The 26,037-nt window shown below is 40.5% G+C and overlaps 1 protein-coding gene across 3 annotated transcripts in view; it reads left to right on the top strand.

The window, feature by feature from the left end:
• The window catches only part of fbln2 (fibulin 2), a 62,513-nt gene that overhangs the window by 34,776 nt on the left and 1,700 nt on the right, over positions 1–26,037 (top strand). For all 3 annotated transcript variants that reach the window (XM_083972340.1, XM_083972341.1, XM_083972342.1), the window contains exons 6-16: positions 3,760–3,969; positions 6,131–6,250; positions 8,795–8,896; positions 15,097–15,231; positions 17,755–17,892; positions 19,612–19,755; positions 20,326–20,454; positions 21,617–21,742; positions 22,596–22,712; positions 24,168–24,296; positions 25,338–25,461. In XM_083972340.1, coding sequence (XP_083828466.1) covers positions 3,760–3,969; positions 6,131–6,250; positions 8,795–8,896; positions 15,097–15,231; positions 17,755–17,892; positions 19,612–19,755; positions 20,326–20,454; positions 21,617–21,742; positions 22,596–22,712; positions 24,168–24,296; positions 25,338–25,461 — 1,474 coding nt within the window. The remainder of the gene's footprint in view (positions 1–3,759; positions 3,970–6,130; positions 6,251–8,794; positions 8,897–15,096; positions 15,232–17,754; positions 17,893–19,611; positions 19,756–20,325; positions 20,455–21,616; positions 21,743–22,595; positions 22,713–24,167; positions 24,297–25,337; positions 25,462–26,037) is intronic.

Raw genomic sequence — 26,037 nt, forward strand, 5'->3', positions numbered from 1 at the left:
CTGGTTGATTGGTCAGGAGTCACGTTACCATTCAAAGTAATGGGGAAAGATGTATGCAAGCTGTGATGAATCAGGAACAGATGGCAGCCCAGGCTGTTGTCTCTCTACTTGTGCCAGAAAAGTTTTCCTCTGTCTCTGATCCATCAAGTACATAATGCCACTGACATTTGCATTGATGCATTTTCAAGCAACTGAGGTTGGGGATAAACATGCCTCATGCAAATGCATTCCAATACTTATTTGTATATCTTTATATCTGCAGAAAAATGGTTACAATAGCTCTTCTGTTAGGCACAGCAGCCTGTGAATATGACCTATATATCTTGTTTGCAGCTGTAAGCTCAGTGAGAGCATCTTTGCATGTTTTTCATCAATGATATCCGACTTGTGGGTGAAATTCGATTACGGAATGACATCATTCGTTAGTATGTGATTTTATTTGTTGTCCTCTGTGAAATTAGAGCGTCAAATCCCCCTTAGAAAAGCACACAAATCGTCCCGAGATCATTTAATTGCAATGTGGTAGGGCTTTGTTCACCGTTCAGCTGTGTCAATGTGTCTTGGGAGCAGCCTTGGTGGTTGCACTTTAATGGGAATAGTTTTATCCAAGTATGATGGTGAGGTAAGGTCAGCCTCCACGCTGCCGTAGTCTGTTATTTCATTCACAACATCAGAGGAATTCCTCCTAATCCCACCCTTTAATAGACTCTGCTCTAACCATCGACTTGCAGCTCATTTCCTTCAGCTTTAAAGGGGAAATTTGAATGATGTCATTTTGAAGTGGGAATCAATTAACATGCTGAAAGCTGTGAAAGGGTTAGGTGCTGCAAGAACTGTTCAAGCTCTCAGTCGGTGCCTATACTCGACTCCGTGCATGAAGGATGCCTTCACTTTCTGAGTGTTTTCTGGTTGAAAAAAATGGATGAGATGCACTGTAATTATTTCCGTGGGGGATATGTTTTCAGTCTTATGACTCACTGCCTTTTAATTAAAACCCGAAACATTTAATCGCTTTGCTCCTCTGAATTTAAATTCCAGGTAATGACTGTGAGAAATATTTACTGAAAACCCATAACTGGGCCCATTATTATTGGTGTATATTTTCAGGTCTTGCATCTTGTTGTTTTTGGCTCAGTATAGACTGGGCACCAAAACCTGGGGTAATTAATTCTTATTTATGCTGGACACTATATATGTAGTTAAAAGTGGTAATCCAACATTTTTTTTTCCAACATAGAAGGTCACTTTAGTAGCCATGGTTACCACCTCACTACACAATTGTATGGTGTAGTCTGAGGAAATGACAGGAGTAACATTACTTGACTCTTGGGTTTGAACACTGCAAATGTATAAGAGAAGCAATAGGAGGTCAAGCATGAAAGCTGTGGGCACGACTTTCAGGCAATGAAAGATGGACTTTGTTAGCATTATCAGAAATGTAGGATGCAGTGTTGTTTGTGCTTTAACCGCTAGAAAATACAAATCATGGTATTTCAGCCTTATTCATTTTGACCATTTTACTTTGACTCTGCCTTCATTGAAGTGCAGAACTAAATTTTTACACAGAGTTGGCCTCACCTGGCTCATTCCCTCTGGACCGGCTGTGTTTTGATGCCCAGTTTGAGGGCCGGATCTACATCTGGTTATTGACATAAACAGTCTAAGATCTGTCTCTTGGATGATTAGATGGATTTCTGGCACATCAGTAATTTAACTCAGCTGTCTCACTGATTCTTTAATCTGATTTTTTCACCCACAGAGGGACATGAAAATAAAACAGCAGCATCTTTTGGTTACTGCAGTGTAGAGCTCAAAAGTCCTAATTTTGTGGTACAGGTGTATTAGTTATAGAAAAAGGATAAAAAAATATCCTTATTGTAACTTAACAGGATGTTTATGTTTACTGTTGAAAAGCAACACGCTGATTATAGATTCATCTAGTGCACATGATGTTTTTTTTTTAAGTATATATTTTTTGGCTTTTCATGCCTTTATTAGATAGGACAGTTGAGAGTGTGACAGGAAACAGGAGGCAGAGAGGGGGGAATGCCACGCAGGATAGGGCCGTCCGACGCGGGATTCGAACCGGGGCCGCCTGCAGTGAGGACTATAGCCTCAACATATGGGGCGGGCCCCTGCTTGCCCTCCTTCCGGCGGCACGACCTGACCTCACCTCTCATTGCAACTTATCACTATCATGAAAATTATTCTACACAAAGGAAAATGATTACATGCATCTTTTTTTACAAATTATATATATTTTTTCTTTTTTTGTCCCTTTATTTTCAAAGTCTTATTTCATTATTATATACATGTATTGCTCCTTTCTCTTATTATCTATTCATTATCCCTAATATTATCATTATTTGTTTATTTTATTTTCTTTATTATTATTACTGTCACTATTACCGTATTATATACCATATTGTATATAAGTAATAGCACTCCACTTACCTCTCATCCACGCACACGCACACACACACACATACACCTAACACTACATTCATGTATCAACGTGGCATGTCTTTTCCTGTTGTTGTCTGTACTTATGTCAATTGTTTGTATGTTTGTCTATGTGGTTATATGTGCTTATAACGTTTTTGTCCCTCACGTCACCTTGTCTATCACTTCACCAATAATAAAAAAAACAAAACAAAACAAAAAACATATGGGGCGGGTGCTCTACCAACTGAGCTACAGTAAACACCGCCCCCATATGATGTTTTTATGTTGAAAAAATAGCAGCTGTAAGCAATAATAGCAATAAGAATCAGATTGGTCAAAGCAACACAACATGTAAGTTTGTAAATTTCCCCCAATCAAATGAACAGCAGAACAGAGCTGCTATTGTTATTCTAAAATCTGAGACGAGGACCTCAGCTCCCAAATGACTAATGATGCGTTATTATTCTAACATAATCTATAATCGTACTTTATAGTTTGCTAATGACACAACTCTTGCCTTTGAAGGCGGTTACCACCAAAGGTCTTTAGCTAGTTAGCTAAGTAGCTCTTACAGCTAATTTTGGAGCAGTCAGATATACTGTTTCTTTACAAGTTTCTCCATGTGGATTTAGAAAGGTGACAAAAAGACACAACCTCAAACAACAACAACTTCTCCAGGGCCAAATGTGCCAAGTATTGAGTTCTTCAACTATTCAATTGCACATTAAGAGCGCACGACTGTTGCTGTTGTGTTGAGGGGTTTAAAGGAGACTCAGCTGAACAAAGAAGGAACCAGGGGGAGGAAACTTTGTGATCTGTCAGTTGGCAAAAGCATAAAAGGGCAAATCTGCAGATTCAGCGTCAGTCACTGCCAGGTGATCAAACAGTTCAGTGTGAGCATCAATAAAGGAAGTAATGTGCAAGTCTCATAATGTGTTCACTTAAGACCCTGGCCAGTTCACGTCAAAACATGTTCTCGGTTGTGTTCTCGGTAAAGTCGAAACAGATTTTTCAGTATCTACTCACCTTGTCTTATAGCTTCTAAAATATTTAGCGTTTAATGTTCTTCTTTTTCCCAATACGTCACACATTGGTGTCACAAAGACTATTGCACTTGTTACAGGTGATTCCTTGGACCGATTTAAGAGCTTTATTAGAGCTCAGGATAAAAGCACCACTTAAAACGTGTAAATGTAAAGGAGGAGCAGATGTTGTTTTCATGAAGAAAGTATGCACGATAAATTATACAGGCAATTTGGTGCTCTCTCTAATGTGAGCCCACCCCTCCTCCCTTCTCTGTCTCACTCCTTCCAGTTTCAGAAGGCAAGTACCCCAAGGAAGCCCTCTCTATCGGTGCCACAGACGAAGCTGCCAACGTGGTGCCGGAGCACGAGGACGTGGATGAGTGTCAGCTGTATGCGGGCCAGCTGTGCCAGCACAAATGCATCAACATCTGGGGCTCCTACCGCTGCGAATGCCACCAGGGCTACGTCCTGCAGCAAGACAGACACTCATGTGCACCAGGTACCATAACTCAACTTTAAAGACTGATTCACACGTGAATTAGGACTCTGAAATCACCAGGTTTTAGAAAAAGACAAGTAAGCTCACACGTTGAGTTTAAAAAGCAGTGAATGAGCTCGACTCACTCCAATACTCAACAGGTTTCAGTGAACTCGGTGCTTGCCCAGATTCTGGTTTTTGCTGCGCGTGCAAAGTATTTGTCTTTTCTATTTTTACTGGGATTATAGAGTATGCTGAATTACAGTCCACATGTTTTTCAACATTTTCCTAATGGACAGTTAAAGTGCTTAATTTAGTAAAGTCCCAGAACAGATCAATGAAAATAAATACAATAATAAAATAGAAGTGGCAGCGGCTGGAATTTCAGTGCCCTTATTATGGCTCAGCCTCCAAGAACGTTGAATCCCATAATGAAACTTGACAGCGTCTTTCATTAAACTAATCTTAACACCAATGTTTCAAACTTTAAACTCTTCATTTGTAGCTTAGCTTTCCTACAAAAAAAATCTGGAAGTCTCCCGTTCTCCAAGTTTCCATCCAACGCAAATTTTAATTGAATTTCCAGAAAGTCGGCAAAAGAAAAGAAAAACAGTCTAAATGAATGCATGTACGTTTCCACTGCATTAATTACTACTGTTCTGTGACTGTAGGAGTTGGTTCATCAAGATAAATAGGTGCTGGAGCTCATTCTCTGGTTGGATGCTGTTAAACCACTACAGAAGAAGAAGGAACAACAAGATGATGTCATAAAGCATCAATCAAAGTCAAACAAAAACAAGCAATGTAGAAAAGTTGATGGAAATATGACAGTTCTGATTGGTGTGTTAATCTGGGGGAGGTAACGGTCTTCTCCATGCTCCACACAGATCTGTTTTCGTCTCTTCAGTGGAAGCTTGCATGATTAACTCACATGTTTCATGAATGTGGTAATTTATTCACAGTCTGTTTCCATTGCTCTGTATCAATACACCAACCGAGCAAGCCTAAAACCTTTCTGCAACTTTTTGGGGGATTTCGGGTTTTTCCACTGATTTTTTTTTATGCAGACATTGAAAATAAACACTGATGGGTGGAAACGCACTCACTGACATTGACTTTTGTTGTCATTGAACTACAGCAACAGAGAGCTCTGTGGCCTCCAGACGTTCTTAACAGAGCCGGGGGAAATTTTTACCTAAGTAACAGACCTGAGCATTTAGAAATCTGAGCATAAAACTTATTAATCAGTGGTTTACAGATACCGTCTTTAAGAGTTTTTGTGTACCACCCTTTGGTGCACCACTCCATCTTATGACTTAAACATAGTGGTACCCATTTCCTCTACTGGATGTCAACCTGAGCCTAAAGCCACATGACTGTAATCCCAACCCATTCTCGTAGAAGCCCCATTGATAGATATGTCTGTGTGTTTTTGATAAATTCATATTCATCTCATTTTTACCCTGTTAGATGTTTTAAAGTTTTATTTATAATGTATAAGTGAGAAAATTAGTGAGAAAGACTGGACCAAACACAAACCTGTAGGAAATAAATAAATAATAATAAAAAATTCAGATCTAGCAGAAAAAAAAGAAGAAAAATATTTATGGATTATTTTAAGATTTTAACATCATTTCAAATGCTGTTCATGCTGTCCTACAGTATATTTGACCTTGTGTTCCCTGAGTTTAGAGACATATGTGTGATTGGACTTCGTCTACAGAGATGAAGGAGCTGCCGAATAATACATTTGAAGTATTAAAAGCCTCACAAGAATCAGAATTTTATTGTGTACACATTTATGGTCATTTCACTGTGATTATGATGTGGTTAAATCAACAACAGATTTCATCATCATACTTAAGGTGCTTGAACATGAGTCATTTAAATGGGCTCATCAAAATTCCCTGCAACCTCAAATTAAAGATGATTTATTCACAGACCTCTCTCGGCTTTATTAGAGCATAATGACAGAAGTACCCAGCACGGGTCAAATAATGTCTTGCTACTAAGAAGGAGACAATAATATGTGGTATATTACTCTTTTAGAAATTGGTTTCATGTATCAGAAACATTAAGTAGTCTGAAGTCATTTTCTATTTGAGGTTTAACCCCTTGGTTAACATTTCTTCATACATGTACATGTTTCTCATAGTCTCTGTTAATGTGTTTCTAACTGCAGTGAGTCCTGATGAGGACAACAGAGTCAGAGAGGACACTCCTGCTGTGGTCCCATCACAAACCACTTCCACCACCACCACCACCACCACCAGCAGCCTCGCCCGCCTCAATCCTTGTGCAGGTAAAGCCAATGTTATAATATAATGCATAGGAACCAACATATTCAATTTATTTCAAATAACAGATATAAAAAGGCAAAAGGTGTATCCTTTCAGTACAGCTTGATTTTGGGATTCTTGCATATGTAGATGGCATTTTATATAGAGCATATTTTTAAGATAAGATCATACCTTACATTTCCCAGTTTTCAGTTCTCCCTGTTTGACTTTTGGCTCATATACAGTCTGTGTCTTTGTGTGCATCATATACTTTCATGGTGTTTTTCTCTCTCTGGTCAAGGGGAAATGGTTCGAAGATGATACAGACCATGTCCTATGAAATAAAACTCACCAGACTGTGTTTAGTTCATTGTAGAAGTTCATGAGAAATCTGCCTTACTCAACTTCTACTACAATATAAACTTCTACTAGGTCAGGGACTTATTCAGAGATATTTCAGGTAAAATACCAATTTTATTTTAATATGAATGAGATTCTCAGAGAACTAATGCTGTAAACTGCTCTTCTAACCAGGTGCATTATAAAAAATATTACTGTTTTCATTATGAATGCACTCTCTATTGAACATGACCTAGAGCTAGATGTGCATCTGAAGAAATAATAGGTTTGTGTGTTGCTGATGTACTCCATTGTACTGGCTACACTGTGTATGGACAAGTATAAACCACTGTGTCTTCAGTCAATTTCTTCTTCTTGCCTGTAGTTTTGCTTGTCTCCATGCTCCTCACTGTCTTCATAGTTTTGAAAAGTTGTATCTGCCATGTTTTTGTCTCACATGTCACACACGAATGGTGGAGTTACAGCCTCACATATCCACAAGAAAAGACATATATTAAAAGACTGATCTCAAGATTTAATAATCATGTCAAATTGTTAGAAAATGTTTTATTTTTTTAACCAAAACAATGGCCCTTCCTTATATAGAAACTCAAATGGCAGTTCTTATATCCTTTAAATCTGTGTGATATTTAAAAAATGAAAGGAAGCTTAACTCTGTTTTTTACTTATTCTGCTTGTGCAGTTCTACACTATGGTTTGCGTGTGTGTGAGAGAAAGAGAGAACAGCCACAGCCAGTATTAATTTATACACATGTTAGCATGAACCAAGATAATCACATAGATTATTATCCTGACATGTAGCACTTAGTGAGCCTCACAGTGTTTGGCAAATGTACTTAAAATATGGTGGGAAAGTGCACATTCAGCTGTAGATCCTTTCAATAAATTACATGAACTGTCATCCTCAGTAAAATGAATGAAGTAGCAAAAATGAAGCGATCTTTGCTGCTTAATTTTCAAAGTGCATCGAAGCCTTGTATAGCAGGAGCTGGGAATTTAGATATTTGGTGAACAATGCAAGGTGGGTTTACATGGGTTGGCTTAAGTGTTTGTAGCCTCAGTGAGTAACTGTCCATCCAGTCCAGCTGGACTGTCAACTTCGCCAGAACAGATTTACTCATTGTATAAAGTTACCCAAGGCGCCATAGCAGGGCATTACAGTGATTCTGGACAGTCACTGATGCCTCAGCTTCTAACTCCATGTCTACTACACCAGATACAGTACATCTGCTTAACACATCAGCTGCTTTTATCGAGACATGATGTGGGTGACATGATGGGCTCTACACCAGGCGCAGGCGCGGTGCATGGTGGCGCACGCGCAGTGCTAATTTCGTCCGGTGCAACTCCGCACGTGGCCAATTTGGTAGACCGAGGTGCGCTGAGATGGGTGTGGCAACGCAGTGTGTCGATAGATTCAGCTGGGCACAGTGACAATTTTCATGCCAAAAGGCTGCGCCGAAAGCTCGCCAGCTCCAAGGTGTACTGGTCTACAAGGTGGAGCGCAGCCGTGCCTGGTCCACAAAAATAAAGCCCCATGTGTCCGAGTGCTGCCCAGCCGCCCCGAGGCGAACACTACCTTATGAACACAAGTAAAAGCAGGGACAGCTGCTTCGCTGCATGCACTTCACCTGATTAACTGTTCAGCTACAGTTGATCTGCTGCTTTTATGCAGCTGCAGCTTCATGAGATGAATCTTGTTAAAGTCAGGGGGAGGTCAGGATTGCAAACCCTTGAGCTGCTGGAGTCTGTACTCCAGGCCCATTCAAAGCCCTGCTCCTTCAAAGTGCCTCTTATTTATATGAACATCCTGATCAATGGATGGAGCAGCCTTCTGACACTTAAACACTGCAGAGCTTTTGAGAGTGATGTGTGACAAATTGTGGGGGGAACAGTTCCTGGAACTTAGCTCTTTGTGACAGGACTATGGAGCTGTTAAATAGGAAGAATTGATTCTGGTATGTTGAATGCGATAGCTCATGAGAGACTCTGCAAGGAATGATAATCAGTGCGAGGGAGGGAAGACAGGATCCATAGGAAGCTTCAGGGAGCAAAACGACAGGCCGTTCAATTACTGGAACAGCAGAGAAACAGCACTAGGATGAGACATTTCAGGCATTATGCATGAATGGCTCTCCTGGAGACGAAGCTGTGTGCATTCCTGAACTGATTGTGGTCAAACTGTTCATATTTTTTGTCTCTTGTAGAAAACAGTCCCTGCAGTCAGCAGTGCACGGTGGTGGCAGGCCAGGCTCGCTGCTCCTGCTTCCCAGGCTTCTCTCTGATGTCAGACGGACACATGTGTGAAGGTAAGGGCTGCCACTCCCTCTCGTCCTCTTACCATTGGCAGTAATTGGAGCAATTTACAAAGCTTGTGTGTGTCCCTTAAGCTGCTACCTCAAGCTGGGAGGGTAACAAACAACCTAACACCATCAACAATACCGCATAAATGAACAACAACAAACACATACAGCCATGACAACACAACAAAAGTGCAATGGAGCAGTTTGTCCAGAGATTGGGACACTTTTTAATTGGATGCAGTCGCTCATGAAGGAGGAAAATGCAGGTCTTGTGACACTAAACAATGCATCGACTGATTGGGCTTCCACTTCCTTGTGGTGGAGAACGCTGCCGAGAGCATGAGTCAAGCATAGCCAATTACTCCGTGGCAGCAACAGCTTCAAAACACGACACACAGCATCTGTGCGCCGCTCGCCCACCTTTCTTCAAATCCAGGCACAACAGCGGCACCTCTGACAGGTGAGCATTCACGGCTCCGTGTAAAAGCGAGTGCCGCCTGGTGCCTCTAAATCACAGTCCTGAGAAACACTTTGTGAAAATGTTATTGTCATGATGCCTGCTCATTATAAAACAAAAGGAAATCATTGCCAGGTGACTGCTGTCAGTTTAGTATTCCCAGGGCTCTTGTACTGTACAGAAGCACTCTTGGTTGGAGATAAGTATTGTAAATTAACTTTATGGTCACATTTGATCAATTTTGTTGCTCACTACAGAAGTGATATTAGTATTTAGCCAAATGCTTCCAAGGAGGAAATATTGCTTGTAAAAACCATTACAAAAATGTTCTAATTAAAGATCAATCATCAAAATAAAGGTGCGCTAGATGTTCTTGTTAAATTGTCGTACTTTAGGCAAAGTAATGACACAGATAAACCTCTCCCTAGAAGGGAATGTAATTGTTACCAGGCCAAACGACTGGGCTTACAGTAATACATTTGCTGCAGTAGTTAGTAAATTGATCCATGAATTTGCAATAGGGTGAAAACCTTGGCAGCAGTTTGTGCTTTGCGAACCAAGTGATATATGGTCCCACCTCTGGAATTCAATAAACACCAGCTCGATCAGCGTTGCTTGAACAAACGGTGCTGCCCACAACCACATGTATAGTATATACGCCGGTGACTGTAAGCGAAGTCCTGGCGGAGTTTATTTAATGTCAGTCAGAAGACAGGATAATGCCTCGAGATGCAAAAGCATTACATAACTGTTAGTGTTTCCCCTCCTATCGCTTCATTCAGTTGAACACACAGCGAGCACTTTCTCACTTAAAGTGTTCCCACATGTGAACACGTGGGTGGGCAACATTTGGTTTAGACTGGAGTGAAACAAAGCAAATAGCACTACAAGATGTAAGGGCGAGCGGGGGGTTTGGTTTTGGTCAAGAGTTTCACGGAGATGTAAGTAGACCGTGAAGTAAACTGAGGAGTGCTACATCACGCAGGCCTTTAAAAACACTGTGGAAGTCAAATCTGAAATGTGTTAGTGTATACTTTTATCAGAAAGACTGATGTGATTAATCCAGTATCACCGCTGTGTGAAATTTGAATTCACAGGGTTTCAGGGTAAATAAAGCCGCTTCTCCCTCAGTGATGTAGTCAAATGCATATGAATTTGAATTAATGTTAACGTAGTGTGTGCGTGAGTGTGAATAAACAGGAGTGTGTTGTGTGAGGCAGGCTTTATGCGCAGCCTGAATAGGAAATGTGTGGGTGAGACAGTAAATCAGCGCTCTGACGTTTTCTGCTCCTCACTCGGCTGTAGGATGGATAGTTTCCCCAGACATACACACACTGGTAATTCAGACAGCAGTAATTTCAGCTTTAATTCATGCGTTTGCCACCTTCAGCCGTTTAAGATAAAACAAACCATCTCAGGCAGGGTTGGGTTTGTTTTGCATTCCTCAAAATGGTGCCTGGAGATCAGCTTCCAGAGTTATTGCATGGATGATAACTGAGACGCTGAATAGCAATCAGAGGCCAGTGCATCATCCTCTCTGTGGTCACATTGCTGACATAATCTTTAGATTTACATTGTTGAGATTGTTGGAGAGAGACATTTTTCTACTCCAGCAAAGCTCTGGGAAGATATTAATACTGAACGACCACATAGTTCTCAGTCTCATGGACCCGCTCAGTTAAACAGATCGTCATCAGTGAAAACATCTCTGTATCAAGCGTTTGAATAGTGTCTGCTCCCAAATGGAGGATCAAATCAGTCAAGGTGCTCAGGGTTCTTGGCCGGACCAGCACCGAGAGATGTGATGCAGATGAGATGGCTCATGGTCGTTGTATCAATGAGAATAGGTCTCTTTTCAACAAATCTGGTCAGCAGAAGGGGGGGGGGTACTTTTTTTCTTTGCCTCAGCACTGATTGGAAAAGGTTTTCTTGAATTTCAGAAGAATGAGTAATGCAAGTTATTTCCATACTGTCGCTACCTGATAATGGAAATTGAGTTAATGCTAGTATAAGGACTAATGGACTCATATCAAGAGCTTGAGCAAACACTTTATTCACCAATGTAAACCACATCTAAATGAATGCAATTCTATCTCTGCAATAAAGGTAGAGTTATCACTTTTTGGTTTTCTGTCCAATTTCATAATATTAATAATTTGAGTAATGGCTTAAAGAGTGTTTTCTGAAATCACATGCCCTCAACCTTTAACCTTTGACCTCCAAAGTCTAATCACTTTGTCCTTGAAGTAAGTGATTGTGTCAAATCTGAAGAAGTTTTTTCAAGCTGTTATTGAGAGACGTGTCCGCAAGACTTGGACAGATGTTTGGACAGACAGCTTGAAAATGACTCATAAAAACCTTTGCTTGTTTGAACAGTCTTAAGTATAACCCTTCGAACTGTGTCATTACCAACACCAGCACTTCCTGAGTAGTTAAATCTACGGCAGAATAGAATAGTGCCCTTTATTTTTTACAGCTGTTTAAAAGGTATGAAATGGTTAATGTTAGTGGACAGAGGGAAGATAACAATTAATCACCGCACCTTCTGGTTTATATTTCACCTCAGTGCATTCTGCATGTCTATGAAGAAAAAAATGTGCAGGTGGACATCCTCCCATCCCTCAGCTGTCCTCATGTGCACATGACCTCATACTCCGTCCTGGTGTCTGGGTTTAAAATGGAGAGCTACATCTTTTTTTTTCAAGTTGCTAAAAAGCCTGATAACCTGGGAAGAAATTTCTTCTGGACCCCTAGATGATACACCCCTCTGAATTCACCCCCTTGACACGGATGACTCAGGAAATCCTGCACACAGCTCACACTCCAGTTACACCAGTCTGCATCTCCGTAACCCCAAACCCTCCCGTCTCAAACTTAATCTGCAAATGAGCCAAGTCTGACTTCATGTACCTCAGCCTGAACTTTTCAAAGAGTCTCATCTGTCTGCTGGCTCCAGCGTGTTAAGAACAACTGGGTGTGTGTTTGGTGCTGCCTCTCTTTTACATCTCCCAGTGCACAACCTCATCCTGTCTCATGACAGAACTCTTCTAAAACTAAATCACTCTTCTCCATTCAACTACGCATTTGCATCCCTCAAAAACAGACTTTTTGTTTCTTTGTTTTGTATTGGATCACGTCTCTCATCCTCACAGCCGTGTGATGTGGCTCTCCCCCGTGGGACACAGTCACAGAAGGTAGGGACTTTAATGCAATAGGCACTTTTTCCTTTTATTTTTATTTTTTTCCCCCTCTGTTTGAATGACGCACTGGAAATAATGCTGGACACCAGAGCCCTGCGGTGGAGGGAGAAGGCGACTTTCTGCACCACTAGCAATATGCAAACAGTCTGATCCATTCGTAGGCTCGATGGAGAGCAGCGCCCAGATGACAGGGTAATTTGCCTATGGAAATACCGCCCCGACAACAAAGACAACAAATGTCTCTTAAGGGACTTTGCAGACCCCTGTATGTCACTGCTGCATTGCTTCTACGGCACCTGTCGACTCCGTATATGTAGAAAATGACATGTTTATTCTTGCTGCAGCTGCACAAAGGGTTAATATAAGATGGTGGGCTCGGTTCTGTTCGGCGAGGGGTGATGCTTGTGTAGTTTTCTCACATGAATAACCTTGTGGGAAAAGAGCTGCAGGATGTTACGCACACCCCAGGTACATGCTGCAAACCTCAGATCAGTGTTTTTCTTCCTCCTGCTCCTCATGTGAAAATGTTGCAAGATGCAGAGTTCATTCAAATTCCCTGTGGCAAAAGCTTGTGTAAGTTCAGGGAGAAATTTCAGCAAGGGACTAGTTCCAGCAGATACACAGGTAACACAGGAGAGTATGTTTCCCTCTTGTTCTGGCTTTTTTAAAGATTTTAAGCCTCAGCTGCTTCACACAGATTTGAACAAGACCTTTTCCTCTGTTTCTCTGTGGTGATCTTCACATCTGGATATCTGCCACACTCACACATTGCACACCGATGTGCAGAAACACACAGTAATCCCAGTCCAGCCCTATCAGTCCATCCAGCTAATCGGCAATGCCCCGAATGATAAGGGAATGCAGCGGTTTGATAAAGATAAGCCACAACAGAGTGAGGATCCTCTGTCTCAGCACGAGCCCACCACTGTCATAAATCAACAGCAACTGTTTACCAGCTACAGTTCTGTTTGATTGATAACAGTGTGAAGGTTTGCAACCGGACAAGCATACCAAGCAAAACACCACATAGTTTAAATGTGCAAGTTGATACACAGGCATAATAAACAGCAGGACAAACTCTCTGAGGTTAATGTGTGCAGCATCACTGTGACTCAGAACAAATCTTCATTTAGTCACGCCGAAATGAAATTGGTGTTTGTTTCTGCACCGGCCCTTTACAGTCATGTACTGTGTTCTTTGGAGCCAAAACCAAATCCAAATGAATAAACTCTTTACGTAAGGCAGATCAGATCACTTCATGTTTAATTTATTGTGTATTTCTGTTTAGCATTTTTACAACATTACAAAAAGAACCTCAGTCCATATTAGCCACAGGTCATGTATGAGCTTGGAGACCTCATTGAATGAGCTACCAGCATGAATTGCCATCATCATCATCAGCATCATCATCATCATCATCATCATCATCATCATCATCATCATCATCATCATCATCATCATCATCATCATCATCATCATCAATGCAGACTAGATTAGCTGCTAATGAGCTAGTCAGCTGTGGAGTATTGAACATCTTCAACATGTGCCTGAAAACGTCAGTATCGGTCAGTGCAGGTGCTAAATGTCCTCTTTCTCACTATTGATTCATTTGGCAGCAGCACAACAGCCTGTGAACACACTATTGACATATATCTCTGGACTTACAAGTCCTTCTGGCTAACGTGTTGGAAAGCTATTATATAACTATAGTACAGCAGCCACTCAGCAACATTGGCATTTCTTTGATTCGTGGCCCTTTGTTTTTAGTCACATGATGCCTAATGAGTTCAGTATTGACTTCTTCTCTTCATTTGGTTTTGGATTTGGTTTTCGCTTTTTCCAAAACTGGTCTTTTGGCTTATAAATACTCTGCTTTGTTCACCAGCTAGTGAAGAACAAAACAAAAAAACAACAACAGCAGCTTTGGAAAAGAATTCTCTGTGGGTTTATCAAGCTGGCCTTTTCATATACTGTATGCAGTCTGTATTTGCAGTTTTTGCACCACAGTATGGCGGTGGCTGATTTGGACAAGAATACACTGTCATATGATCAATGTTTAAATACTAAATACTAATGTGCAGCTTTATTATAACCAAATATAAAATACCCTCTTATAAACACTTGGTTACCATTACACATCATATTTGTGCCTCTCAGGCCCATTCACTCACACATGATTTCCAAAAATATTTTTTGGTTCCCTTTAGTATCATAGAATATGAAGTGTTAATTTGGAAACCACAAGATTTTTAACTGCGTTTTCCGCTGAAGAGGAACATTTCATTGAGGGAAAGGAAAACCATTTCCTGGTATGACTCACACAAATAGATGTAAGAAAAAAGATTTCTTAGCCAGTTAGTTTCTGAAGTATTTATTGCTGACGCCCATCTTAATGCGGGTGAGGACCAGTTGGGAGCGGGGAGGCTCAAAGGCCGCCGTCCATCAAAAACCTGCCTCACGTGCACCTCATAATCATGCAACCTCTGTCCGTCTGCTTCTCTACCCTGTCATTTCCCACACGCTCACTGGTTTTTCTTCTTCTCCTACAGATGTGGATGAGTGCGTGACCAGCACCCACAGCTGTGGGCCCAGTGAGCGCTGTGTGAACACCGTGGGTTCATTTGTATGCGAGCTGCAGGTCACTTGTCCTGCAGGCTACCAGCTGAGGAACAGTGTCTGCGAAGGTGAGCTCATTGTTCCTGATGTATTTCATTAAGACAATTTACCCAGCAGTCCTCTCCAGAGCCACTGAAGGAGTGAGTCGAGATAGTGACATTGTCTTTGTTTAAAGCTGCTGTACGGTATAAAACCACATTCACCAGTACACAACCATATTACCACACATTAACATTTAAAACCTTTTTAAATTAGGTTGTTTTTTAAATTCTTGCTTTCTGAGTTTGATACTCATGGCAAGTATAAACAAATTGATTAAGAAGTCCATATTATTTTTTAATAAATATTTTAAAATGTAATTTTTTGATATTTTTTTGATGAACTTCTCGGTCAGCACTAATATAACTTTGTGAGCCTTAGCCAACAGTGTGTTTCCTGTGAATCCTTCACAAAAAAACCCCCACCATGTGTTTTGTCAGTTGGATAGTTTTATGTAGCAAGAGCAGCAGGATATGTTGGGTTAGCAGCACTCAATGCAGCTGTGACACAGGTGTGGAAATGTGATTGTAAATGGTGAGGCTTATGTGTATGAGATGACATTTCAAAGAGTCATACTGAATTACATGAATATCCCTCTTGTGTTGTAAAACCACTTGTAGTCAGTATGGGACTGTCACAAATAGAAACTAGAAGAGAAACAACAACAAAATCAATCAAATCAGTTTCAGGATTATAATGATTTGAATTAAAACTTGATAAATGTTAAGAAATTATTGTTACAGTCATAAGAGTGACCATAACAATCACTCATTGAGAGTGAATATTTATTTATCTATTGTCTGTGTTTTTATATATATGGTATTTATGTTTAATTTTACTCTACTGTGCTGCCATGCTGAAGTTACTAAACTGTTACGTTTTGACAATAAAGTCTATTATATTATATTCTAAAATGCAAATATTAAATTCAGTTGTTGAAAGGGACACAAACTCACAACATGGCAGTCTGGCCTTACTTACTTTACCCTTTGCTACATAATGGGCATACTACTTACTTTATTGGCACTGAAGCTTGGAACTGAAGTTCAGTCTTGAACTGTGGATTTGTTCAATATTTCTGTAATTGCTGTTGAAACTGGGCAGCAGTAACTGCATCTGAAATGCATAATATTCACTCATACTGTACATGGGTGTAGCCTTAAATCTGTGAAATTCTGTATACAGTATAAGCCTCAATTCATTTCCACTTTGCCACAGAACTTGGCTCTTATTTTGGCTGAAGCTTGTGTTTGTTTTGGAGTGTGATACTCAGTTTACCAGCACCTTATGGAGGCTCTAGCAACCAACTGCACACAAGCGACACCTCTGGCTCCATCTCAAGCTCTGTGTAATAGATACACACACTCAGAGTACACATACAGTTTGTCATCGCATCCCCTCTGTCGCTCCCTATATTGCATCACTGCAAACAAAAAATAATTTGTCTTTAAAGGGCCCTTTATGACTCACAAATCATCCCTGAATACAAGACTGCAGTGTCGTACATCATGAATGGCTCTTGGCATTATTGATAGGAGGCAGTGTTGTTTCTCGTAGAGGCTCTTTAACAGAAACAGGATTTGAACAGCTCATTTAGTCCGTGTTTAGAGGAATACAATCCATTTCAGGAACTAAAAAATCCTCCCAACCCCTAAAGCAATGTGTAGAAATGAATGAAGGTGAACCATTTCACAGATTTATTTCCAACCCTTCTGAGATCACTCTGAGATTACTGTGTCAGTCGTCCGCAGTTACAGTGTGACATAAACTCAGTTAGCAGGCCAGCTCAGTTAGTGAAGCTTCATTAAGATGTATGCTAATGTTTTTTTGGCCCCAGTGGTGGTGTTTGTGCCTCAGCAGCAGACGCCCAGGTTCAGTATCTGACAGGATAATCACCCAGAGAGGCTGCATTGCACGGCAGTCAAGTACACTGAAGCTCCGTCTCTGACTTGTGTCATAGGCACTTGGCACTAGGGAGGACTAATCAATGTAGCTGGATAATGAAGGTAATATTTAGTCAACCATCCGAAAGGGGGGAAAAATAATTAGCTGTGTGAAAGAAAGGCGAGATCTCTGCTCTGTGATGTGGGGATATCATCCCTCTGATGATGATTGGTAGAGAAGAACCCAAATTAAGACCTTCCGCCTGTGTACCTCGCTACGAAACTCCCAGGACCAAATATAATGTGAACTCTGGAGAAATGGGCCCGCGGCACAAAGGCAGAAATCCTCCATTTAAACGCCATCCATCGCTCATGAGATTCAATAACTGTCATTTAAGAAGTTTGGTCCCACTTCTGTTAATTGCAGAGTTGGAACAAGAGATATTTTTTATGAGAGAGGGAATTTTTCCTGGAGTTAAACACTGACAGAGTGAAAGTTTGAATCGCCGGGATGTTGTGTTTTATGCTTGAGCCACAGTGCCATCTACTGTCCTGTTGGGAGCCTGAGGGAGTCCACAGCAGACACAAACTCTCACTACTGAATGGAGTGGATTATTTTGGTTGTTCAAGATGACTCATTGCATTTATGTTTATCTGTTCTGTCTTTAGATGTTGATGAATGTGCACTGCGAACCCATAACTGTGGAGTGGGCTTTGTTTGTGAGAACACGATGGGCTCTTTCCTGTGTAATCCCAAACATAAATGCATCAGCGGCTTCACACAGGACTCTCATGGCAACTGCATTGGTAAGAGACTGTCAGGACTGCTCTCTGCTGGCTAATGGAAATGCATAACACTTGACCATTACACATCTAATATACAGTCAATTGACTGAATTTATACAGTCTAATTAACCGCTCCAAGGGCTTTACACTACAAATATTATTCTCCCTTTCAGATAGTCAGTCAAACAGTTCCTTTTTCCTACACATACAGAGTTTTTCTACTACACTTACACATTGGTGTTACAGCAATCTCCTGTTTAGCATCCATATCATTACACTGGACCATGCGGACATGCTGGGTGGTTGAGTGGTTAGATTATGGTTGAGTGGTTAAAAAAACAAACAAATGAAATGCAGACAAGGCCAAGCTAGGAATCAAACTACTGAAATTCAGAGTAGGGCATGACCCGTCCTTCCCTTTGAGGGAAAGCTGAGAGAGCGGGCTAAGATTTTTATCTTTTGATTAGATTCAGTGTCCGTTGCTTCTGCTGTCTCTCCATGGTAGGATCAACCTGTGAGAACAGCTCCAGGGCTAAATGAGTTGCAGGACACATGTTACTAACCTCCCCAACACTGTACAGAACTGCAGCAGGGTGAGAAATTCAACCACAAAACAAGTTGATACGTTGATTTGTGGTGCCTCTGTCCATCTAATGGTTATATATTCATATTAACATAAACATGATTCCATTTACCTATTGTAATGTAGTGTAATAAAAGACTCAGGGATGTCTTTCATACAGATCAACACCCTTATTGTTTCAGTCAATGCACATTTTCTCTTGTATGAAACAGTTATTTTTGGCAGTCGTCAACTGACACAGGCTCTTGTGGTTTTTTATTTCACTGTCACATGCTTTTGACAGTTTAATATCATTTTGTGAAATTAGTGAAGATAGTGAAGATTAGATATCTATTCTATCTGGTTTTATTGGGGATTATATGACGGTTATTTCTCATCTTCTTAGAGATTCACCAGTAGTTTCCAAGAAACTTCATGGTGACTATGCCCGGGTACAGTCGTTCTTGTTTCTGTCTGATGATAAACATTTTGGTACATAAGTCTCAACTTTTTCTTTAAATGACTCGTAATTTCTTCACCAGTCTGTAGGTGTCTGATGTCATATCGCTTGTCTGATATACAGCCACACAGAGCATCATCAGTAATCATCAATCTTGACGAAGCCCCAGCAGATGATTGCACATACATTACTGAACTGTCACTGAGGGGTTTTAAATCTTCCTTTGGCTCTCCACAGATCTAAATGTGTGTGTGTGTGTGTCTTTTAAATTTCCTGCATCTTCTTTGTTTTAAAATGATTTTCACGATTTTTTTAAAGATTAACTGTGAACCGCAATTATGCAAATCCAGTGACTTATTCACCTGCTGTTTAAGCACCATTTGACATTTCTTAGATTTTGTTGCCTTAAAGTACGTAATCATTTCACATAGTGATTATGAGTGTTGCTTAAGAGCCAACAGGCTCCACAAATTGCAGATTGATTTTTTTTCTGTGATTCTTACTTTTTTATGACAAAGTCACTTGTCACTTTGTCCAGCATCTACATGACTACATTGACACACACCTTGACATAAGTAACATGGGTCTATAATTGTTCTGTTGAAATTACTGAGGAAATGGATATACAGTAGTTAGACCTGTCAATCAAGATTAAACCTATAACTATCACTCTCCTGTGGGACTACATTTTTTCAGCTCTCTCTCCTTTCCACTGCAGACATAAATGAGTGCAACAGCCTTAGTGAGCCATGCAGCTCTGGCTTCAACTGTATCAACACTGTGGGCTCCTACACGTGCCAGCAGAAGATCATAAAGTGTAGCCACGGATACCATGCCAGCCCCAATGGAGCCAAGTGTATCGGTGAGATTTGCCTCTTTAACACGACAGCATGGATGCACAAGGCTGGCAAGTGATGTGAATGCAGTGATATCATCCTGGTGTTGGCTATGACACAAGTGCCCATAAATCAGCCAAGTAGGATTAGGGCCAGACCAATATGGGACATTAAGGGCCAATGATATTCAGGAGTTAAAACATTCATATAACCCATTCTAGTTGATTTTCCTCAGGTTTAAGCACAGAGAAATCCTCATATTGAAGAAACAACAAGGATTTGTTTGAAATTTTTATGCTCAAATGACACCAATGATTGATGATGATCAAAACAAAACAGTAATTAATTTTTGTTGTTGTTGTTGATTATCTGACTCATGACTGTGATTTCGACTTGTTTATTTGAAACATGTATTGATCACAGTCCTCCAGAGTTCAAAAGCTCAATGGAATAATTTAAGGCCAAATGATTTTTGTGAGTCTGGACTGCACTGTGTCTCATAGTGTGAGTGGGGTTTGGCTGTGTGTCGGAGAGGCCCAGACGGGTGCAGTGTGGGTCATCACTGAAGTGCTTTATCTTTCTCTCTGCCTGTCTAGACATTGACGAGTGTCAGATGGGGACGCACCGCTGTGGAGTGGGCCAGATCTGTCACAACCTCCCTGGCAGCTACCGCTGTGATTGTCAGACGGGCTACCAGTATGATGCCCTCCGCAAAGCCTGCAATGGTACGTATCGCAGTGTCAGGTCTGTGAGATGATGACAAGCAGATTGGAGGTTTTGTCGTCCAAACGGTTTGAAGCCAGCGGTGCTCTGGAGGCAGATGCCATCTCACTGCCTCAGTTAAACACAACTATATCAAGTCAGAGAGATGTCAGACCTGACTACTTGTAGCAATACTGTGTAAGCTTTTCAAATCCCATGCTCTTCAGGTAATACAAGTGCTACTTTCTTAATTCCTCTCTCATTCTTTGGCACCTTTTAATATTGCATGATCAGAATCAGTAATTTGAGAGTGGTGACTTGAACTTGAAAACGAAAGTCTGTGATTAGATCTGGGACTGGATCTTAAGGTGCACTTACTGGTTTTTGATCATGTCCCTGCCGTCCACATTGGTGATGAAACTGCTCATTGTATGACTTCAATACAGAACGTCTGTCACATGACAGCTGAACAGTGTCTAGCAGTATGAAAATTATTATGACCTGGAGTGTTAGTGAGGTTTAGGAAAACATGAGCACACTTGAGTAAGAGAAATCTCCTTTTACACAAAATATGTTTTAGCATTAAGCTTGTAACTGTTGAATATATTGTACCACACAAGCTTTTATTTGAATTTCTAGCCTCAGCAGAGGTCAGTGAGACCTTTGAGGAATTGAGCAATTTCCTAATCACAGTCTAAACATCAGTATCGCTGGCCTCTGGTCAAATGAAATGATCAGCGGTCTGATCATATGACTCATAAAATCTCAAAAATAAGATTTGTGCTTTTCACTATTGGGCTTCATGTTGTATATATTTAGATAGTCTGTTTGTTTTGAAGTTTCATCCTTAAAATGCACAAAAAACTCTTTCATGGCTCAGTCAGCGAGGTCACATATTACCTCATTCTGATGTTGGATGTGAACGTTAAGCTCCCGCAGGATTTTATTCACTACACTGCCGCCACATGATTGGCTGATTGGATAATTGCATGAATAAGCAGATGTACTCAAGTTCCTAATACAAGCTCTGTGCTGTTTGGAGGAGTATGGAAAATTGGCTAACAAGGTGAAGAAGTCACACACTACTACATCATTTTGTGTGTCTAAATGAGAACTGGCTTTGAGTCCTTGGTGGCCTGCAGGTATTTGCGTGCTGTCTAATAGCTCTTACTCTTGTACTGACAGATGTAAATGAGTGCTGGCGCTATCCTGGCAGGCTGTGTGCCCAGACCTGTGAAAACACCCCAGGCTCCTACCACTGCTCATGCACAGCTGGCTTCTCCCTCGCATTTGATGGCAAGAACTGTGAAGGTAAGTTTTTTTTTTTTTTTTTAACCTTTTTCTTTTTTATGTTCCCAACATACTAAGAATTTAAATGTCACCTTGTTCAGGTGCACTGTCCTGTTTTCCTTCGATTTATGCATAAAGGCTTGGGAGAGTGTTGCATCAAAAGCCAAATAGGCTTCACACAGACTTTGATGATTACATAAATATAATGATTCATAAGCCACTGTTATCAGTAAGAACAGTTCTCTGGTAGAATTTAATTCTGTCTGGATCTGCAGAATCCAGAGGCGTCTCATGGTGCATACTCTACAGCACATAATGGTTTTTCAGGTTGAGGTGTGATCGGTAATCAATGTGTTGAAGACGTGCTCAGGCCTCAAAGAGCGTCGTTGACTATGAGCGTCAGTCACATTATATCCAGCCTGTCACAGCTGTTACTGGGGCAACTCAATCATGTTGTGAATGTTTCTGTTCACGATCCAAAGGTGAAGCTTTGCATTTATCAAGGCTTATTATAACAGCTTGTCTGAGCAACATGATTAGGTTTTGATTAGTGCTTTTCAAATTAATTCGTTCCACACACTTGTAGCACGTCTTTCTTGAGGAAGCAGTGTACTAACAAATGGTTCAGGAGCAACTTTTGTATCATCAACATGCCTGACATGTTGCGGAATGTGTGAGAATTTATTTTTACTTCCAGCTCAGTCTTCATTTTTCAGTTTCCACATTGCAACTCGTTTGATGTTTCTGGAGCCTCTGCTCATTCCTTTTTGTCTGTTTTTATTGCATCAAAGAATAATTGTCAAAAAATTCCAACCAAAACCATACAACCATGTATCTTGGGAGAAATTGAATCATGTCTTTTCTTTCTTTTCAGATATTAATGAATGTGAGAAAAATCCCTGTAGCCAGGAGTGCGCCAACATCTATGGCTCGTATCAATGCTACTGTCGCCAAGGCTACTACCTGAAGGAGGACGGACACACTTGTGAAGGTATTTACTATCAAGGTCATCAGGTAGACTGGACAACTTGATGGAGACCAAAATAAATATAAGAGAGTGATAATTTAATTTTCTTACATTAACCAGTTGCACATTATATGTGTGATATGTTGTATCTGATGTATAAATGGCAATTTTAGATTAGTTACACTCAGTGGCTACTTTACTAGTCACATGCCCATCCATCCATCTATCCATCCATCTCTCCATCTTCTTTCGCTTAATTCTACCATAATAAAAATAACAATGCTCAGTTTTTATCGACACCTTAGAAACAGGTTGATGTGCATAATTTGTTATTGAGGTCCATTATAGTATATAGTTTCATTACCAATCATGACGGAGTATTAGAAATCAAATGGATGGATGGATGGATGGATGGATGAAAAGGTGACTGACTCTATAGATGCATATTGAAGAAGGTGGACAATGAGTGTTTTGTAGTTTTTACCGCTGTAAAGTTGTTATTCTGCCAAAACAAAAATAGAGAAGAGTGCAACTTTCAAAACATAAGTTTAAAATTGTATTGTGTAAGCCTCGTCATCCTACACTCCACAGATCCACTCCAGTCAGTTATTTCTTATTAAAAAAAAGATGCTGTAAACCTATGAAATATCTACACAAAGCAAGTTCATATCAGTCTTCACTATTAGTTATCATTGTAAGGTTTACAACATTTAAAACAACTGACACCATGTTCGCACAAACATCCCATCTGCCACTAGGCATTGGGGGGCAATTACATACATGCATGAGAGGTGAGAGCATGCAAGCCCACTCCTTTACATGCACACGAGGCAACACTCTACCCATCATCTAACTCGAGAACCATTTCACTGGGTACTCATAAGTATTGAACGAAAAGTCAATACTAATGTAAGAGTTATAAATAAGGCAATGAGTCCACCACCGTTTGAAAGATAGAGGTAAAGCAGAAAACTGTATAATGCAGCAGACAGTCTGGTCAAATGAAAAACTGTCTACAATTCAAGACTGGAGAAAGCAGGATAGATGGTACTGTATAAAGTGTTGATATAAACTTTATCTATACACATGCAGCGTACCAGAGCTAAGCAGGGTACAGGCTGTGCTCTCTGTCTTCAGCATCCAACAACTTCTTCAGCAGTATGAAGTCAAAGGCATGGATGGAGTAGGACTTCTAGATTAATTAGGAAATTATCGGTCTGACTCACTGTAACCAGCTTCTACATTACTGAAAAAGCCCCAATATTAAGAATATGATCTAATTAACGATATATCTATTTTAAAAGTTTGGTCTGGGGTGACATGGCTCTATGGACACATGCACACACTCACACACACTCACACACACACACACTGATGAAGTGCTGCTAATTCATTTGAACATGTCTTTGATTGCACACAGCGCTGGTCTCTGGAGAGCGCTGGAGTCTGATGAGATGTGTGTGTGCTTGTTTTCCACAGATATAGATGAGTGCTCTCAGAGCATGGGGAACCTCTGCTCCTTCCAGTGTGTTAATGTTGCTGGCAGCTACCAGTGTGCCTGTCCTCCACAGGGATACACCATGTCAGCCAACGGACGCACCTGCAGAGGTGAAGCCTCAGTGATCCTACAGTCTAAATTATGTTGACTACAAATGAATGACTGTATATCAAGGGAAAATCTACTTTTACTTTCAAGTTTACTTTTAATTCCCATCATGTAATGTACTTTTTCACAAATTAGAAACTGCTAGCAGACAGAAAAATAACTTTTAATTGGTCCTAACCAAATTAAAAATGAAGTGTAGACTTGACGTGTGATGTGTATAGTGCACAGTTGAATTCATTGGTGCATTCATTTATGATATCAATTACTCTGCAATATGCCATTACTCTTTATTTTATGTCTTCTATTTCTAACTTTTTCTAAAGGGAATAGAAACCAAATGAAAAAGAAAGTTCGTTAAAAATGCAGAAACTGGCTGCTCTTATTGTTCCTGCCAGAGAGACTCTGACGGTCTTCAGCCCCTTTTATGTTTCTCGTGTGTGTAAAAATAATGAAACAATGAGATTAAAGCCTGTTAAAAAGAACAAAGGGGACTAATTAAAGAAACAACCCCACATATCCCTTAAACCTGCAGTCACATAATATTCACAGCTTTTAGCGTGCAGGCAAACTGAAAATGATGAAGCATAAGTAATAACTTTTTTTTTTGTAAAACTTTAATTTTAGAAAATTGTTCTCCACTCATCTTCAGGTTTGATTAGGTTTAGCAAAGCATTTTAAACTTGAAATTACAGCTTTTAGCCCATCAGCAACGTGTTGCTGGATATATTTAAGCAAATAGGTTCTATGTCCTTATTCTCTCAAAGTAAAATTACCACAAACCTTGAATCTGCTAAATGTGGTATCTCAGTGTTTACTACTATAACAAATTGTGAATAGTTTTTATGCTAAGCTAATAACCTGCTGCTGGTTAATAGACAGACCTCATTTTCGTAACATGCATTTAGCTCAGACTCACACTCAGAAAAGAATAACAATTGGTGTTGGTGTTTTTCTCCAACTGCGTTTCCACCAATGGGATGAGTGTTCATTATTTAGAGAAAGTGTAATGACCCCTTTTATTCATCCATTTTTATTCTTCCTAGATGTTGACGAGTGCACAATTGGCAGCCACAACTGTTCATATACACAGACCTGCTTCAACCTGCAGGGGGGCTTCAGATGTCTCTCCTTTGACTGTCCTCCAAACTACAAGAAAGTGTCGGACACGTGAGTCCCATTTATCCCTGAGATCTTACATGTTATGCCTGTTTCATGTCTGACTTTGCTTCTCACTGCAGCAGCATGTCCGTTCTCTTTAGAGCAAGATCAGGTTAAGTTTTTCATTTCTTTTAGAGGGAAAAAGTTTCTGTACTATATGTTATCCTGGCCGTTGAAAACCCAGACATCCTGCCTCTTTAAGCATCAATCTGTATCTGTATCTGTTCCTCTCAGCCCTATGTCCCTCTAATGAGGATCACTGTACATCCATGTCCTAGCTGTGCATCATACTGTACAGAAGGGCCTTGTTAGCTGTGAACCTGTGGCAGCTGCAGAGGCCGACTGCTGAATGAACACGACGCCCATCGAGTGCTGCGATGAAGTCAGATGGCTTTGATCAGCCTGGTGCTTCCTGGGGCAGTGTCTGCAGCTCTCTGCTCCGCTGCATTCCAGTGGACAGAAACGGCACACACACACACACACACACACACAGCCTCCAGTCAGTCCTCCAGCAGTGTTTTATCAGTGTTATCAAGAGACACCTTATTAACCTCAGTGTGATGTGGCCTGGCTCAGGATGGAGAG

Source organism: Trachurus trachurus (genome assembly GCF_905171665.1).
Source record: "Trachurus trachurus genome assembly, chromosome: 5".
NCBI lineage: Eukaryota > Metazoa > Chordata > Actinopteri > Carangiformes > Carangidae > Trachurus > Trachurus trachurus.